This window comes from Danio rerio, chromosome 7, assembly GCF_052040795.2.
Source record: "Danio rerio strain M-AB ecotype USA chromosome 7, GRCz13ab, whole genome shotgun sequence".
Classification (NCBI taxonomy): domain Eukaryota; kingdom Metazoa; phylum Chordata; class Actinopteri; order Cypriniformes; family Danionidae; genus Danio; species Danio rerio.
The window spans coordinates 64,632,874-64,651,640 of NC_141027.1; the positions used below are offsets into that span (position 1 = coordinate 64,632,874).

General features: G+C 43.4%; 1 protein-coding gene across 5 annotated transcripts in view; it reads left to right on the forward strand.

Annotated features, from left to right (window-relative positions):
• The first annotated feature begins 2,445 nt into the window (after nucleotides 1-2,445).
• Nucleotides 2,446-18,767, forward strand: part of tdrd7b (tudor domain containing 7 b) — a 59,729-nt gene continuing 43,407 nt past the window's right edge. For 2 of the 5 annotated variants that reach the window (XR_015494477.1, XR_015494478.1), the window contains exons 1-3: nucleotides 2,472-2,588; nucleotides 7,959-8,165; nucleotides 8,254-8,398. Coding sequence is in view for 1 of the 5 variants with exons in the window: in NM_001353929.1 (NP_001340858.1) it covers nucleotides 7,959-8,165; nucleotides 8,254-8,398 (352 nt within the window). In the remaining 4 variants the exon portion in view is untranslated. 5 annotated transcript variants of the gene reach the window in all.

Here is an 18,767-nt window from a genome sequence, read left to right on the forward strand (position 1 = left end):
AAACTCCATCCTGCAGGCCAGCCCGGAGCACTTAAAGCGGGGGAAAGCCGAGACCCGAGAGTCAGACAAAATCAACAGAACACGGCTTCACATGTAAAAATGAGACTGAAAATATATCTTTAATGCATTCTTACCTGAAAAGTGTGGACTCCAAAATAGACTTTTCTTTGAAAAGCATGCGAAGTTCTGTGTAAACAGCCAGCATACTCTACCGACCGCCTCAGTAACAAACACTACTATAACGTCTCAACAAGCCAAATTCTTAAAGAGACAGCAACATCACCACCTGTATGAAGATGCTGTCACTCTGCATGGTTCTTATTCTACATCCCATAAACTAAAGGGTCTTAAACAATAAGCAAAGACCAGTATTTACGTTTTTAATGATTAAAATTACATTCAATTATAAATTAAATTATTAACATTTGTGAGAAAAAATGTAATTAAAATACATGAAAAAAAATTAATTATTAAAATATTTAATTCAATCAATTTATTAATTTATTATATTTTTAAATTATGTATTTTAGTATTAATGTTTAGTATTAATACATTTAAATTAGTGTTATATAGTGTCTTGATCTTATCATGAGCTGAGGGTACAATTTTGTTCCTATAGGGAAACAAAATATATAATTGTACCTTTAAAGGTGCCAAATTGGTCCTTTACGGTACAATTTTGTATCCAAATGTGCTATAAAAGGTACAAAAATGTACCTTTCAAACCTAAATCTGGACATTTGTACCTGTATAGCCCATTTGGGTACAAAATTGTACCCTAAGGACCAATATGGGACCTTTAAAGGTACAATTTTATATTTTGTTCCCTCTAGGAACAAAATTGTACCCTCATTGTACCTTTTTTTCTGAGAGTGTAGAAGTGTCTTGAAAAATATCAAGTAAAATATTATTTACTGTCATCATGACAAAGATAAAATAAATCAGTTATTAGAAATAGGTTTTTAAAACTACTATGCTTAGAAATGTGCTGAAACAATCTTCCCTCCATTAAACAGAAATTGGGGAAAAAAATAAACAGGGGCGCTAATAATTCAGGGGGGCTAATATGGAGTATATTCTATGTACGACACTTCTTTAATTTTTGTTATTTAAGCACAACTTATTTGTCAACTTACAAGCTTTAACCCAAGAAATATTAGCAAATAATGAAAGCCAAAAATGTCTTGCTGTAGGTAGAGCCAACGAACAGAGAGCATACAAAATATATATATATATATTTTGTAAAAGCTGGTAGCTTAATTAGGTCCTATTAATTGCTAACAGTAGCATTTTATTATGTTTTCTTAATTATGATTTTTTATAACCATTCACCAATTTTTAAACAGTATTATAAATATAATCATACTATATAATAACTCATATTAAACACATATATTAAATGCAAGGACTTTGCGTTTTCCTGAAATGTATTGGTAAATCAGTGTTTAATTTTCAAATAGATATGTTTCCCAAATGTAAATACTCAGATATGATAGTTGAACAATTAATATAGTGACTTTGTAGTGCTTTATAGTGCCTTAACTGCCTTTGTTGTATCTTTTTTTTTTTTTTTACATAAAAACGTGGGTCAAGCCTGTAAACATGAAATCACTTATTGCATGCATACAGTAAATTCCTCGAAAAGTGTTAAATTACTGCAAGTATGTTCTAGACCTGGAAGAGGAAAAGTGACAAAACTTCAATTAATTAACTCAAATGTTAAATGCAAAAAACAGAAATGTTAAATGTTAAATATTTTTTGCGACTTATTACTGAAAAATAAATGTTATTAATAAGTAAAATGTAGTAGTGGCAGTAGTAGTAATAATCCCTTAGTCCCTTCCAGCTGCACCCATCACATATTATTATTTTTATCATCATTATATGGTCACTGGTTCTTATTATATCATTACATATTTATTCATTAGATACTATTTCTTATTTATTGGAATCTAGAAAATGGCAAACATGTTAAATCTATTAGCAACAATAGAATAATTAGCCCATCAAAATAACTACTTAATAGTTTCAATATTAAATATTGAAATATGGTTAATCTACTATTTAGTTAGCCAGATGCTATTATCTATATTGAAAATGTACTATTTTAATAGGCTATAAAAAGGACTTTATCTCATAAATACATAATAACTAGAATGCAGTGTATAAAGGTGAGTAGACTAATAAGCACTGAAAATTTAATAAGTATTAGTAGTACTTACTTACAATATTTTAGGATAGTGTCTAATCAGGTACTATTACATGTACTAGCCTACTACTAGACTGTTCATAGATTAAACGGCTTGCCATAGTAAAGTAAAAACAAAGTGAGAAAGTTTCAGCAATTTTTTGAATGGCCTGCACAGCAAGCGCGTCTTGTGTGTACCTGTACTTGTGTACAGTAGGCTGTGTGTAGTGCGCATGCGTACTGTGAATGGGTGATTACAGACGAGATGGAGCGAGCAGCTTTCAGTGGGACTCACACACGCACACACTGCTTGCGGGACAGACCGAGGGAGGACACGGCGACCACTGTCACACAACCAGCCGCTGTCATCTAAACCAGCCTGACCCACTCACATTAAGCGGTAAGACTGGAATACTATTTACTGTACAGTTTCTGCATTCACCTCTGTATATTTGAGCAGTTTTGGTGGCACTAGATACAGACAGTGTTTGACAGTTTATCGCTATAACATACTACAACTTTGATTGACAGTCAGATAAACTAACGTTAACTGTCTATAGTCAAAATGTATTATAAACCTTTAAAAACATGTTTACATGGATATATTTTGCAGTTAATGGCAGAAAGGAGCGGATATTGCTCGTGACAACAGTTGGCCGGTAGATTCTTTAACACGTACTGTAACTTACTATGATGCATTTGTTTTGCGTGTATTATCCTGTCGTAGGCGCCAACTTTTCATAGCTTCGACCCTGCTATCTAAAACAAAAGAAGTTTGTAAACTGCAGCTATAAAAGTGTTTTGATGGCGACCGCCTTTATGTTGTCTAGGATAATGGGTGTGTCTGTCAGTCCTGAAAACAGCAACGTCAACTTTACCAACGCGTCGAGCACACGAGCTCTGCCTTGTCTGTCCTTATCACTTTCTCTTTCAGTTCATGAGAATATATATGTGCTGTAGGTATGCTGACAATCAAACGTTTTAAAAACAAGATTAAAATGCACAGCCCATTTAAACGGAAAGCTGTCTATTACTGCACTTAGCCTATTTTAAAGTATTTTACAACAAGTGTTTTTTGATAGTTTTCTATAGAGTTCTTTTGGATTGTTATTATACTACATGACATTGCTGGCACTACTTAATATGCCATGGCATTTATTACAGTATGCAAAACTTTATTTAATTATTTACTTTTGTCTTACATGTTTTTGTAAATGGATTAGAGGTAAATAACCTTTGATGTAACTTTTTCTTAAAATACAACAAAAATAGATTGTGCAGTACCGCCGCAGTTTTGCATAAATGGGTAGGATTGCATTGGTTCTGATATATGCAAAAAAAAAAAAAAAAAAAAGGTGTTTATTCAGTTTATTCAAAAATGTGTTCCTTCACAATAGAGACATATGAACTGATATGTGTTGAAACAACATGTGCTGAAAGTGATTCATAGTCCAGGTTAATAAGGTTTGCATTTATTGGAGTAGTTGGATTTTGCTATTCTTTGTTTTGGCTTTCAGCAGTGACATTTATATTACACTGACTGAACTGAACTAAACTGAAACTCATTTGTGAAAACTGGACTGAATCAGTTTCATTTTACTAGAATTCATCTATGTTAAGCTGCTGTGACACAATCTACGTTCTGAACGTGCTATATAAATAAAGATGAAAGAATGGATAGCTCTTAGTCAGATTAAAAAAAAAAACGATTAAATAAAAATGATTTTAACAAAAATTATCACAAGCTTGAAGTAGTGTTATATGTAATAATCTTGTAAATCAGTAATATATACTAATAAATATTACGGGCGACGTGGTGGCGCAATAGGTAGTGGTATCACCTCACAGCAAGAAGGTCGCTAGTTCGAGTTGTAGGTTCAGCTAGTTGTATTTAATATACACTTACTCTTAATCTTTTATGTGTTTATTTGTAGTTTCTTTGCAGTAATTGTTTGAAAACTTCACGTTTGTTTACATGCAGGCAGTGTTCATATTAAGCACTTTTAAAGTATGCTAATGCTAGAGTGCGTTTCTTTTTCACAGGGATTTGAATAGTCTAATTGACTATTCATGTTCGCATGACTGATTTAAAGTAAAAGGCTTTATTTGATTAAAAAATAAAAGTGTAATGTGTTGCGTTATGATCCATTTGTGCAGCCTTAACTGTCCAGCTATTCCAAAAGGTGGGTTGCTCAGTTCCTGTGTCACATCAGCAAATCCACCATACCAGTGCAAAAATAAAATGTCAGTTAATGAAAATTATTTGCATTCTCTTACTTCCATTGGTTGGTGTGGATGAACAAGATTTGATGTGTTTTTGCTAGCTACTGTATCAGATAATACCGATGTTGCCTATTAGCAATAATACTAACCAAATAGTGAAAATCAATGCAGGAGCTAAAGCTTTAACTCATAAATCCATTATTTGACCTCTGAGCAACAAGCCTTTTATGATCTGTTAATGTGACTTATAATAACCAAAATGCACACTACCAGTTAAAAAGAAAAATGAAATATAGAGATATTTAGAAGAGATCTGAAAACCACTAATCATTGACATGCATACACTACCTGACAAAAGTCTTGTCGCCTATCCAAATTTTAGAAACAACAAATAATAATAACTTGACTTTTAATTGATCATTTGGTATCAGAAATGGCTTATATGAAAGGCAAAGGTCTCTAGATTACGGTTATTTGACCAAAATAAAATATAACGTTGCCCTGATTTTTAATGATTTCATTAGGAAAGTAAGGTCTGACTTTGCTTAGACAAAAGTCTTGTCACTTAACATAAATAATGTTCAGTATAGAATATAAAGTCATGCTGCAGTGAAAACAGAATGAATATTATGTCTGACTTCCATGAGTTTGGAGGACCCCATCCATACATCTCTGCAATGACTCACACTAATTACTGATTAATAAAGTCATCTGGAATGGCAAAGTGTTCTTGCAGACTCCTAGAGTTCATCAAGATTCTTTGGATTCATCTTTAATGCCTCCTCCACTTTACCCCAGACATGCTTAATATCATGTCTGGTGACTGGATTGGCCAATTCTGCAGCACCTTGGAGCAACTTTGATTTGGAGGCTGAAGTATGAGGAGCGCTAAAGAATTTGCCCTCTCGTGGTTTGTAATGTAATGGGCAACACAAATGTCTTTCGCACGCCCACATACTCAATTTACCCCAAACCATGATTTTTCCTTCACCAAATCTGACTGTTTTCTGTGAGAGTCTGTGCAGTATTTGTGATGATTGGGATGCAGTTCAACAGATGATTCCTCAGAAAAATCCACCTTCTGCCACTTTTTCAAATGATCAACTAGAAGACAAGTTATTATTTGTTGCTCTTACAACTGGGATCCACGACAAGACTTTTGTCAGGTAGTGTAGTAGGATAAACAAATACTATGGATGCAAATGGGTCAAAAGCCGCATTTCCACTGTCAGGCCAGTATGCATTGTCTATACACACAGGCTAATGTATTTTCATTCATTATATTTGTTTACTCGTAGACCGACTGTTGGCATCGCACATCGAGTAGTCTGGCCACCAGGGCCGTGCACTGCTCTGAGGAGCAGTGGCCCAAACCAAACCAAAAAAAAGGGCACTAAGTGGGTGGATTCTTTATTAATCTGGGGTCGTCACAGCAGAATGAAACGCCAACTTATCCAGCACATGTTTTTATGCAGCATCAACCCATCTTTGGGAAACATCCATACACACTCATTCACACACATACACTACGGACAATTTAGCCTACCCAGTTCACCTGTACCGCATGTGTTTGGACTGGAAACCAGAGCACCCAGAGGAAACCCATGCGAACGCAGGGAGAACACGCAAACTCCGCACAGAAACATCAACTGACCCAGCCGAGGCTCGAACCAGCGACCTTCTTGCTGTGAGGTGACAGCACTACCTACTGCGCCACTGAGACTTAATTTAATATTCATTCATTAATTTTCTTGTCGGCTTAGTCACTTTATTAATCCGGGGTCGCCAACTTATCCAGCAAGTTTTCACGCAGCGGATGTCCTTCCAGCCGCAACCCATCTCTGGGAATTAATTTAATATTATACACCATAAATTTATATTAACTTTTTCAATATTGATATTTCAAGTTTTTAACTATTTTAGGCCTATATTGACATGGTTTTAATAAAATGATGTTCCTTAGCTTAGATTACTAGTATCACCTAGGCCTAAGTGATTATAATGGAAAATATAGGCCTACTTATTTAGAGGAGGCATACATAATTAGAGGACTTAAAAGTATGACAAACAGAAATGTATATGATGATTTACCTGCTTGCTTACTTTAGCTTTGAATATATATTTTCAGTGTTAAACTACCTTTAGCAGCCTCCCTTTTTCTCTGTCTTCTTTTTTGTAAAGGAGGATTTTACAATTTTGGAGGATTTTTTTGTCTACAATGTGTGCCAACAACAGAAAATTGTTATTTATATTATTTATTTTGATTAGACATTCAAATTCTAAGAACGTGGATATGTAGCACAAGTTGTTAGCACTTTTGGAAGACCACTGACTGCAACGTGGATTGTAATGAGACTATCTACCTTGCAATGGAATGATCGTTAAGAACTGATGTCTCCACTTTCCAGAGAGCGGGCACACAGATTTTGTGATTGACACTGTGGACTACAGAGCGGGCGGTAAAACATGGAGCGGATTAACGGAATCAGTGGATGTTTAGCGAAGCAGTAACTGAACATCCATGGGCGGGGGTCTGGGTGAACGGACATGTTGGAGGGGGAGTGGGGGGCGGTATGTACAGGCTGAGAAGGGCACCTCAACCAATGAGGGCATACATATGTTGTATTCATAGCCGCTCGTGGCATCAACAGAGCTGTCAAGCGAGTGCTCTTTCACTCTGTCTCTCAAAGACACACACACACACGCATCTAAACACGCACGTTTCATGCACAAACACACCTTTTAAACTTGACCAAAGCTCTTGACAACTGTTACTGGCTGCTGTATCTTTAATATGATATAAAGATTATTAGGTGTTATTGAAACATCAAGGAGGATGCAGCACAGAAATGTCACTTAGAAAATAAAACTTTTTATTTTATTTATTTTATTTTATTTATCTATTTATTTATTTATTTATTTATTTGGCGCATGTACAATCTTAATGTAATGGTGGCGATCTTTACCAGACTCTGGAAAAGTCTGCCTCTCCTTTCACTCCCCCCGAAGCCCCAGCTGGTCCTTTTTGGCCGACCATTGGCCCTAAGGAAGCCCTGCTTTGGCGCGATCAGCCCCCGGAAATGACAGTGGGAATGTGACTGGCCCTGGCTCGCCCTGGCAAGCTCACTTTAGGCGCGATAGTGGAAACGTGGCTAATGATTACAGGTTTCCAGCTTTCTTTAAAATATCATCTTTTGCATTTAACATAAAAATAAACTTAAACAGGTTTGTGACAAGTGAAGTGTAAGTAAATGACAGAACTTTCAGTTTTGGCTGAAATATCCCTTTAATCAGAAACAATAGCAACAGACTATAAAAGAGAACTCGGGCTAATAGAAACAGGGAAAACAAAAACCAAACTGAACAGAACAAAACCGTGACAAAATGGCATTTTAACATGTATGTTAAAAATATATATATTTTAAACAAATATTTAAAATGTTACTTAAAATTTTTATCAAAATTCTGTTGTTTTGATCAAATAAATGCAAAGTTGAAGCAAATGAGACTTTAAGTAAGACCCAAACTTTGACTTGTTGTTTTTAAGATGGCGGACGAAGAACTGGTGAAGAAGATGGTACGGGCGGTGCTTCAGTCCAGTAAGAGTGGCTTGTCACTGGCTGACCTGCAGGTAGAGTATAAAGACCTGACGGGTGAGCTCATACCTTATAAACAGCTGGGATATGTCACGCTGGATGCCCTCCTGCACAGCATGCCTTCAATAGTAAAGCTGGATAAAGGGCAGTCTGGGGAGGTAAGACTTTCACTTAACACTTTTTGGTGTTCATTAATTCAGTAGGAATGTGTGAATACTAAGACTTTAAATGGTTAAAAACCCATAGGTGATGTGCCATGCTACCACAGGGAATGAGATGGCTCACATTACTAAGCTTGCGGCCCGGCAGCGCACAGCTAAGAAGACCGGCCGACCTCAGGTGGTGAACTGTCAAATGAGAGTTAAACCTGCAGCCCCTCTTGTGCTGAACGGTGAGAATCTTTACAAATACACAAGATTAAACCGAAATCACATTCAAGTACATTTTATTTGCTTTTTGTTACAGTTTACATTTTTGGTAAAGGAATAGCTCACGCCAAAATTTTTATTCTGTTAATTATTCACACTCATGTCATTCCAATACCCTAAGACACAGGTCTCAAACTGAATTCCTGAAGGACCACAGCTCTGCATGGTTTTGCTCCAACTCTTATCAAACACAGCTGATCCAACTAATCGAGGGCTGCGTCCAAAATTGCATAGCTCCATACTACATAGTACGCTGAAATCAGTGTGCGAGTGTCAAGTAGTATGTCTGAATTCATAGAATTCAAAATCAGTTTGCGAAAAGTACCCGAATGACCTACTTCTTCCGGCGAGGGTCCCATGCATGCTGCACTATCCCATGATGCCCCGCGAGAGAATTCATGAATGGAAGTGAAGCGACGCAACTGTCGAGGGTAGGTCATGTGACCATAACAAAATGGCGAATGTAGTACGTCTGAATTCCATTCTTACTGCTCACATTCATACTGTATAGAACACTTTTCTAATGGCCGAGTAGTACATTTGATGGTGTTCAAGACTACTACAGACTATTAAGCAGGTGTGAGTTGGAGGTGGTTGGTGCTAAACTATACAGAGCTGTGGCCCTTTAGGAATTCAGTTTGAGACCATTGCCCTAAGACACAAATTAAGATGCTTTAGATGAAACGTTCGAGGTTACTAAAGTAACCCTTCGTTCCCCGAGGAGGGGAACGGAAGCACTATAAGTGGATTTGATTGTAAAATCCACGCATTGGGAGGTTCGGTTCAGAAGCTACTCGTCTGAAAGAGTATTGAACGGGCCAATTAAGAATGAATTGGCAGCGCAAGCCTGCGCAGGTGAGCGGCATAAGCAATCAACTGAGTATATAAGCTCACCTGGCGCCAGCAGACGCTATCCTTTTTAAGCTGAAGAGACTTTCAACAGCTAAGGGACAGTCTTTATGGCGACGGAGTATAGTGCTTCCGTTCCCCTCCTCGGGGAACGAAGGGTTACTTTAATAACCTCGAACGTTCCCCTTCGGGGGGAACTTCAGCACTATAAGTGGATTTGATTGTAAAATCCACGCATTGGGAGCCCATTGAAAGCGCCATAATGACTGCACCTTACCAACACCCCCGATGAGGAGATAGTCAAGCAAGCGTGACGCACCCACATCATGGGGGGCGCGGTCCTCCAACGTGTCCCTGGCCCTAATTTATCCTACTTCAACAGAAGTTTTACGGATTTATATATATTTTTTGGGAAGTCGTGAGCATCTAGATAATTCTAGGAAAATACGACAGTACGTTGGGAAGCGTGCAATCCCGATAGGGAGGACGCTGCGGAGGCCATCCGTTACCCAAGGGGGGATAGATGGCAGAATTTACATATGGACTAGCCCTAAAAAGGGGGAGTACGCATAGCAAAAGAGTGGTTAGCGGGGAGGGAAGACACGGGTCCGCCCAGGGGGGGACTTAACCGTGGCGGAATAAGCATATGGGATCGCCTAGTGGGGATCACGCATCGCAGGCACCTTTACCCAAAACGCGGGCTGACCAGCGGGCAGACCTACAACGTAGTGGGCCAGCAAGTGACTCCTCCGCTGAGTCAGTGCTGGGGGCCACGGAGGAATCTGCAGGGCTCACCTGACGGGGAACTTTACTGACAGATAAAAAGGCGCACGTATCTCCGTGTTAGGGAAAATGGCGCAGCAAGCGTGTTTCAACACCCTACCGAATTGTTTCCTCAATCACCAAGGGTTACCTAATACCCTTGAGGAAACCGGCTCCACTCGCAGATTGTAAAACCTTGCAAATGTGTTGGGTGTCACCCAGCCCGCAGCTCTACAGATGTCTGTTAGAGGGGCGCCGCGTGCGCGCGCTCGAGAGGATGCGAAGCTCCGAGTGGAGTGCACACGCGCTCTCGGGGGACGCGGCTCATCTCGGCTCTGATAGTGAAAGAAAGGCATCCACAATCTAGTGGGAACTTATTTCGGTACGGCACTTCCCTGCTGCCGACCGCTATAACAGACGAAGAGCTGCTCAGATGATCTAAACTCTGAGTGCGGTCCGGATAATACGCAAAACGCGAACTGGACAATAAGAAGGGCTGGGTCTGCCTCCTCCGAGGGCAGCGCTTGCAGGCTCACTACCTCGTATTAAAACGGAGTGGTAGGAACCTTGGGCACATATCGCGGGCGGGGTCTCAGGACGTGAGAGAAGCCAGCCCAATTACAGGCACGAGTCACTGACCGAAAAATGCCTCCGGGTCCCCGACCCTCTAATCGATATCAACGCGACCAGCAGAGCTGTCTTCAGGGACAGAAAGATACTGAGTCGAGGATCGAAGGGATCTGACGCGGCTTGTGTAGCGAGGGCGAGATCCTAAGAGGGCATGAGAGGGGGCGGGGTGGATTAATTCGCTTAACGCCCCTGAGGAACCGGATGATGAGGTTATGCGTTCCCACGGTGCTGCCAGCCACCGCGTTATGAGAGCGGAGATGGCAGCCACGTAACCTTGAGTGTGGAGGGCGACAGCCTGCTCTCCAACTTCTCTCGGCGTAAAGAAAGCACAACGCTGATCTGGCAAATTACGGGGGTCTTCTCAGCGAGAGACACACCATTCAGTGAATAGACTCCACGTCAGGGCATAGGCGCGCTCGGGGAGGGGGCTCTAGCCCGAGTGACGGTATTAGCCACCGCAATCGGAGGTTACCTAAGTCTTCCTCGCGTCTAAATCTCTTCAAAGATCGGCGAGGGTGCCAGGTGGTGCCCTGTCCCTGAGAGAGTAGGTGCTCTCTCGAAGGGACTGCCAGGGGAGGGCTATCGCGAGGGAGAGCTCTGACATCCAGGTCCGGTTGAGCCAGAGGGGCGCAACCAGCAATCTGTTCCTCGTCCTCCCTGACCTTGCACAGTAACTGCGCGAGCAGGCTCACTGGGGGAAACGCGTAATTGCGCGTGCCCCGAGGCAAGCTGTAAGCCAGTGCATCCGTGCCGAGAGCACTCGGTCAGGGAAAGAACAACTGGCAATGAGCGATCTCGGGGGAAGCAACAGATCGATCTGGGCTTCCCCGAATCGCGCCCATATCAGCTGAACAGACTCGGGGTGGAGTCTCCATTCTCCAGGACGCAAGGCTGCCGTGAGAGCGCATCGGCTGCACGGTTGAGCTTGCCTGAATATGAATGGCGTGCAGCGATTTCAGCCGCGGATGACTCCAGAGGAGCAGACGGCGGGCGAGCTGAGACATGCGGCGAGAGCGCATACCCCCTATACGGCTGATATACGCCACCGCCGCCGTACTGTCCGTCCTGACCAGCACGTGTTGCCGCTCCAGCACCGGAAAAAAACGGTGGAGAGCGAGGAACACTGCCAACAGCTCCAGGCGATATGCCAATGCAACTGGGTACCTTTCCACAGGTCCGCAGCCGCATGCCCGCAACGCACAGCCCCCCAGCCCGTGTTGGAAGTGTCTGCTGAAACGACAACAAGACTGGACGCCTGTTCTAGAGACACCCAGGCCTGTAGGAACGAGGGGTCGCTCCAAGGGCTGAGGGCGCGGCGACACAGCGCAGTAACAGAGACTCGGTGTGCGCGCGCGTGCCATGCGCGTCTGGGGACTCGATCGTGAAGTCAGTGCTGAAGTGGTCTCATATAGAATAATCCGAGCGGCATGAAGCGGCTGCGGATGCCATATGCCCCAGGAGCCTCTGAAATAGTTTCAGTGGGACCACTATTTTACTGTCGAGCTCTCTCAGACAGTACAGCATCAGCTGAGCGCGCTCTCCGGAGAGGCGCGCTGCCATGGTGACCGAGTCCAGCTCCAGCCCGAGAGAAGAGATCCTCTGCACGGGGGCGAGTTTGCTCTTTTCTCGGTTGACCTGAAACCCCCACAGGTGGAAGTGCCAGAGCACTTTGTCTCTGTGCATAATCAACTGCTCCGAGAGAGGGCAAAAATCAGCCAGTCGTAAGAAATTGAGTATGCAGATGCCCGCGAGCCGAAGGGGCGCTGAGGCACCCTCCGCGGGCTTGGTGAGGACCCGCGGAGACAGAGAGAGCCCGAAGGGGAGGGCTTTGTATTGCCAAGCTCGACCTTCAAACGCAAACCGCAGAAACTGTCGGTGGCGAGGAAGAGTGGAGACATGGAAATACGCGTCCATCAGGTCTAATGCTGCAGACCAACCCAGAGGACGAACGCACCGGAGGATGCGCTTCTGCGTGAGCATTCTGAACGGCAGCTTGTGCAGGCAGCGGTTCGAAACGCGCAGATCTAGGATTGGCCGTGACCCACCGCTCTTTTTGGGCACGATGAAGCGTGGGCTGTAAAACCCGCTCTCCATCTCGGCTGGAGGGAGCGGCTCGATTGCATCCTTCGCCAGGAGGACAGCAATCTTCTCTCGCAAGACAGGGGCGGACAGGGGGCTGACCCTGGTGAATACACACCCGTGACTTGGGGGGCCGTTTCGCGAACTGAATCGCATAGCCGAGTCTGATTGTGCGTATGAGCCACCGCGAAGAGCTGGCCCGCGCTAACCAGGCAAGCAGAGCTCTCGCTAATGGACTCATCGCTACAATCGCTGACGTACCAGCAGTGGGGCAGCGCGGAGTGGGTGTGCTGATCCGGGAAGCTTGCGGGTCCCACGGAAAAGCTGGAGGTGAGATATTTGCTCTCACTCCAAACCCGAGCTCCGGAGGGGAGGCTCGAGGGGTGGGAGAAAGGAGACCGTCCTCCCAGCGCTCGTGAGCCACTGGCGAAACGCACCGAATCTGCAAGCTAGAAAGCATAGCGTCCCAGACTGGCAGATTTCGGGCTGTCACATCTGGGGAAGTGAAAAGTGCCCTTTCATAATGTTTTCATGGCAGTAAAAAGTGCCGTTGGAAATGGGGCCCCGCCCTCCTGCGGGGAAAGAGCAAGTTCCCTCTTCTCCAGATGGCCTGTCCCAGGGGCGCTTCGCGGTCCGTTGCCGGACTTAGCGGCGTTCTGGGCAGGGGGGCTGCCTGCTTCCGAGGTGCCCGACGCGCTCGCTTCGCCGGAGGCGTGTGCGGGGGCGGAGCAGCTCTCGTAGGCGGGCGCCTTCGGCGAGGAGCAGGTATGAATGGCACGGCGGGCGGAGCGGGCTACGGACCGCCGATAAGACATCACCCACCAACTGCTCTCTCACCGCCTTGAATTCCTGGGTGAATTCACAGACAGTGTCGCCGAACCTGGCTGGGGATATGGGGAAGTCAAGAAAGCGGACTTTGTCGACTTTGCGCATATCAGCCAGGGGTGGCGCTCCTGGACCACTAATGTGGACATCGTCCTCCCCAACGCACACGCAGCGGACTCAGTAGTCCGAAGAGCTAAGTCGGCGGCGGTGCGAAGCTCGTAAGCCTGGGTTGGACCCACCCTCGTGCAGCTCGGCCAGCGCCTGCGCTTGGTAGCGCTGGTAGGTGGCTATCGCATGCAAGGCGGAAGCAGCCTGGCCCGCAGCTATGTAAGCTCTAGCTCCGAGGGAGGTAGATAACTTACAGGCTTTGGATGGGAGACGAGGCGGACCCCGCCAAGAAGAGGCGCCGCGCGGATTTACCGCCATCGCGCACTCAACCTGAGGAATCGCCACATACCCCCTGGCTGTTTCACCGTCAAGAGTGGTTAGGGTGGAGGAACACGCAGCACGAGCAGAAAAAAGTGCTTTACAAGACCGCGTGAGCCTACTGTGCACCTCCGGGAAGAAGGGAACGCCCCTCTAGTCGGTCCGGCCGCGGAGCTGGGGGATAAACCATCTCCAACCCACGGCCGAAGCAGCCCGGGAAAGCACGGCTAACATGTCCGTTTCAGGATCCGTAGTGACAGCGCTCACCAGCCCGAAGGGGGCGAGCGGGTCTGGATCATCATCGGACAATGAAAGCCCACCCTCCGATGCCGCGGTGGACATCTGGTCTCCGGTGTCATCGGGCGTAAGGGCTACCATCTGTTAGACGGATCGCTTCCCCCGCCCGAAGCTTGGATGGAGCGCTTAGAGGAGCGGGAGGTCCGCGGGCCCGTGGGCGACGGATTATCTCTCGCTGAAACCCTCAGATCTGCCCGAGTGCCCGCTGCAGAGCAGGGGACAACTGGGGTGGTTCGCCCTTTTGCAAAGGCTAACCGCGATCTTGCGCAACAGTCATGGCATCGCAATGACGACATGAACTGCCCGCGAGCAGCGCATTAACATGCTGGACCCCCAGCCATGTAACGCAGTGCCCGCGCCCATCATCCGAGGACAGGAAACCACCGCATCCAGAAACGCACAGTCGGAGCGCCGTCCTGATAAGGACGTGCTGCACGACTGTGTTGCTCTTTCTGTGAAGTTTGCAACTTTATACGCACCGCTCTGGAGGACCGGACCCAAAGAACGCCAGGCAAGGGAGAAACCCAGCTCGACCGTCTGCCACTGCGTGTACACACTCTGGACCGGGAGAATGCTCTCGTTCGCTCAGAATCGCTTGTCACAGCAGGAGGAACCCTCATCGACTCGATCAGAAAGTCTCTGAAGCGAAAAGGATAGCGTCTGCTGGCGCCAGGTGAGCTTATATACTCAGTTGATTGCTTATGCCGCTCACCTGCGCAGGCTTGCGCTGCCAATTCATTCTTAATTGGCCCGTTCAATACTCTTTCAGACGAGTAGCTTCTGAACCGAACCTCCCAATGCGTGGATTTTACAATCAAATCCACTTATAGTGCTGAAGTTCCCCCCGAAGGGGAACTTGAGGTTTCTCTCATTCTTCATAGACAGCAATGGCTACGAGATGTTGTGCAGAAAAAAAAGGAACCAAAAACATTGCCTATGACTTCAGTGGTTCATCTGTAATCATATGAAGCTCCAAGAACACTTCTGTGTGCCAAAAAAACCTGTCAAATTAATTTCTTTACTTTCTTTCTTTCCTGTGAAAGGTCATAACATGAGTTTTTATTCATTTTCTGCTGCACAAGGTGTTCTTGGAGCTTCGTATGACTTTAGTTTCTTATGACTTCAGTGGTTCAACTGTAATTATATGAAGCTCCAAGGACACTTTTGTGTGCCAAAATAACCCAACATACAAACGTAGCCTATATAAATTTCTGGAGATCATGAATTGTGTAGCCAGAAGTACGTATGGCTGCATTTAGTTTTTTAAATGAACATTTCGAGGCGGCATGATGCCGTTCCTTTTTGTACTTACCGCTTACCTCTGTGTGGACTGTTTGTCCTATGGCTCGTTAAGTACGTCGGTGGACTTGAGACCCAGAGATGAGTTAATCACAATGACGGGGTTCCAGTCTGCCGAAGAATGGTTTCAGAAAGCAGGTACGACAACAACAGAAGCCAAAAAATAAAATAAAAAACAGGTAAATAACAGGGTGAGAATGTTGTAACATTTGAAAATTTAAAAATCTGTAAAAATCAGGCAAGGGCTTTTCTTTTTCTGGATTGCTATTTTATACTGTCAGTTGAGTTGGTGGGGTGTCACTCAGTGCTTTTTAAGACTCTATTGGTTGGGTTTAGGAAAGGAGGACAGTGGGTCAGTCGATTGGTCAGTCATTCAGTTGACAGCGACCTCTGGTGGATTTACGCTAGATCAGCAGGCATGTATGGCACTCACAAAAAAAAAAAAAAAATGAGATCTGATAAAGCATACACAGCGGCCTCTGGTGGATTTATGAAAACAAACACTGGAGAAAAAAAAACGTAGCTCCTTGGACATATTTGACGCTCTTTAGAAATGTATATAGTGGTACCCATTTACAATGAACCTGGGTTGAAAAAAACTGTAAATATGAGTTTTTCTTTGCCTGACATGAGTTTTGTGGTGTACAAAAGTGTTCTTGGAGCTTCATATAGTCACTTTTCCACTACCGTGCTGAATCGTTCTTTATGCTGAACCGTTCCATTCCGTGCCAGACAGCACGAATACGGTTTCATTTTCCACTGTTGTGCTGTGACAAAGCTCTTTGAAACATTACACAAAACGCATCAGTAGTTGCCTTGGCAACGCAATGTAAACAGCTCTCTTTGTTCAATTAAGTAGAACTAGTTAACTAGTTATTTTATGTTCATAAAAACAAAAGCAGCCGCGTGACTAAACACTGCTATGCGGCTCTTTAATGTAGGGGTTCTAAATATAGGTACATGTCACAGCACCCTTATTTATTTAGAGGTATGTTATGCGGCTCTGGCTATTTTATTTAGAGGGAAAATGACCAAAATGTAATGTGATTGAAAATGATTGGTGGGGAAATAAATAATATATTTAAAATCTCTGTACATAACAGAAAAATAAATATTGATAATGCAACAAAAATAGTGCATTTGTGTTATAGTGACAGAAATATATTTTTGGACAGGCCTTGACAAAAGTGAGCGGGCACTTTCACTAATAAAAAATATAGCACTTAAATTATTTCATTTTTGACAATCAATTAAATTACACAGTGCTTTTATATCAAGAGATGATAATGATATAAATATACTACATTTTTTGATGGTAAAATATAACCCTTTAAGCGATGGCAGTTATTTGTTTCAGTATTCAAACATTAAATAACGAATGCAGCATGTGAAATATAAAACAAATATGAAACAACACACACACACACACACACACACACACACACACACACACACACACACACACACACACACATATATATATATATATATATATATATATATATATATATATATATATATATATATATATATATATATATATATATATATATATATATGTTAAGGGGGTATGTTAAGGCACATTGCTGGTGCGTTGCTATTTTGAGGAACTTAAATAGACGGTTCAATAGACCAGATCAAAGCAGGTCTATAGTCCAGCGCAGAGCGCATTATTTGTGCGCCTCACTTACACAATGCTTAATACACACAGGATGTACAGCAATACGCAAATATCTTTACAAATGAAAGATTTATTTGTTTCTTTACAAATGTTAATTTATTCGTTTGCTGGAAATTAGAACTAAATTTAGAAATAGTTTTGAAATAATTCTTTGCACATGAAAACAAACAAAATAAATTATGTAGGCTAATGGATGTCTGTGCGTACAACACGTTTACCTATCCATGAGTGTGAAAGTGAAAGTAAAGAATGAGGATGCTCATCTGTCATTTTTGCACTGTAAATGCTCTGTTTAACTGTTTTCTCTCTAGTGAAGTGATCAGTTTTTCCATTTACAAAGTCCGCCATGTAAACAGCAAATGTGCTATGGTGCGGCACAACTGACTCTTAAAGAGAAAGGGTAATGAGACTCTGATTGGTTTATTCTCAAAACACACCTAGAACTCATTAAAAGAATAAGCTCAACCTTGTTAGACCATGCGCCACAGTGCACAGCGGATTTTTCCTTCCTTAAAAAAGCAAAAGTGGATTCAGACCTGCCCTTAATGCTTTTGCATCCTGCACTTTGGACTTTGCGCATGGATTGTCAAAATGTGAAAAGCATTTTTTTTTTTTTTCACAGTGTAACTTTTCTTCTGCTGTAAATCAGGTGTATTGCAGTTTCCTGTGCATGCTGTGTCTTTTGGTTGTGCATATGGCCTATTTAAACTCCTCTGAGGATGTGAGCATGGTTGTGGATGTACTAAGAATAAAGCTCTGCATTAGATCATTCAGATTACAGGTTGCATCTGTTCTGGAAGCTGCAAACTCACTATCAGCACTGGCGCTTTCACGGCTCAGGCTGTCCCTTGATCAGTGACTCAGTGCTTACTTGGCTGCCGTGATACAGCAGAAAGCTGGCATCTGTATTGACCTAGAGAAAAAGAGAGAGAGAGAGAAAGACAGAGAGAGGGAGGTCCAGAGACTGCAGTATTGTAGAGAGGAACAGCAGAGCCTGTGTGGCTGTTCAGTGGAGGATGGTCTGCTGTTTCATCTGTTATTTAATGACTCTACTGCCGCCGCTCTGCCTGTTTCTCCTTTCTTAGCTCACCGTCTGCTGTCTTGCTGAAACTATCAGCCTGTGGAATGCATTTCTCACGGGGGCTGTAGACAGTGTTACATTTGTGACACCTCTCCATGATAGGCAGGTTGGACGGCTTGCTCTGTTAGGAAGCGATCAGCTGGGTTTACTGCCGGGTTGGAAGGTATGATGTCATTCTGTTACAGGCAGGTTAGTGGTATGGTGTCATGCAGAATGTTTGTGAGACTAGATAAGTTTGAAGTTTTTAGTGTTTGGTTGAGTCATATAATGTAAATGTGCTGTTGTTGCATTTTATATCAAGAATGTGTTGATAGGTAAGTATTATGTTGAATGATCTAATGTCTGGTTTTAATGAAACATTAAACCTTTTTCGGGAGAAAAAGACTGATGTAAAAGAAATAAA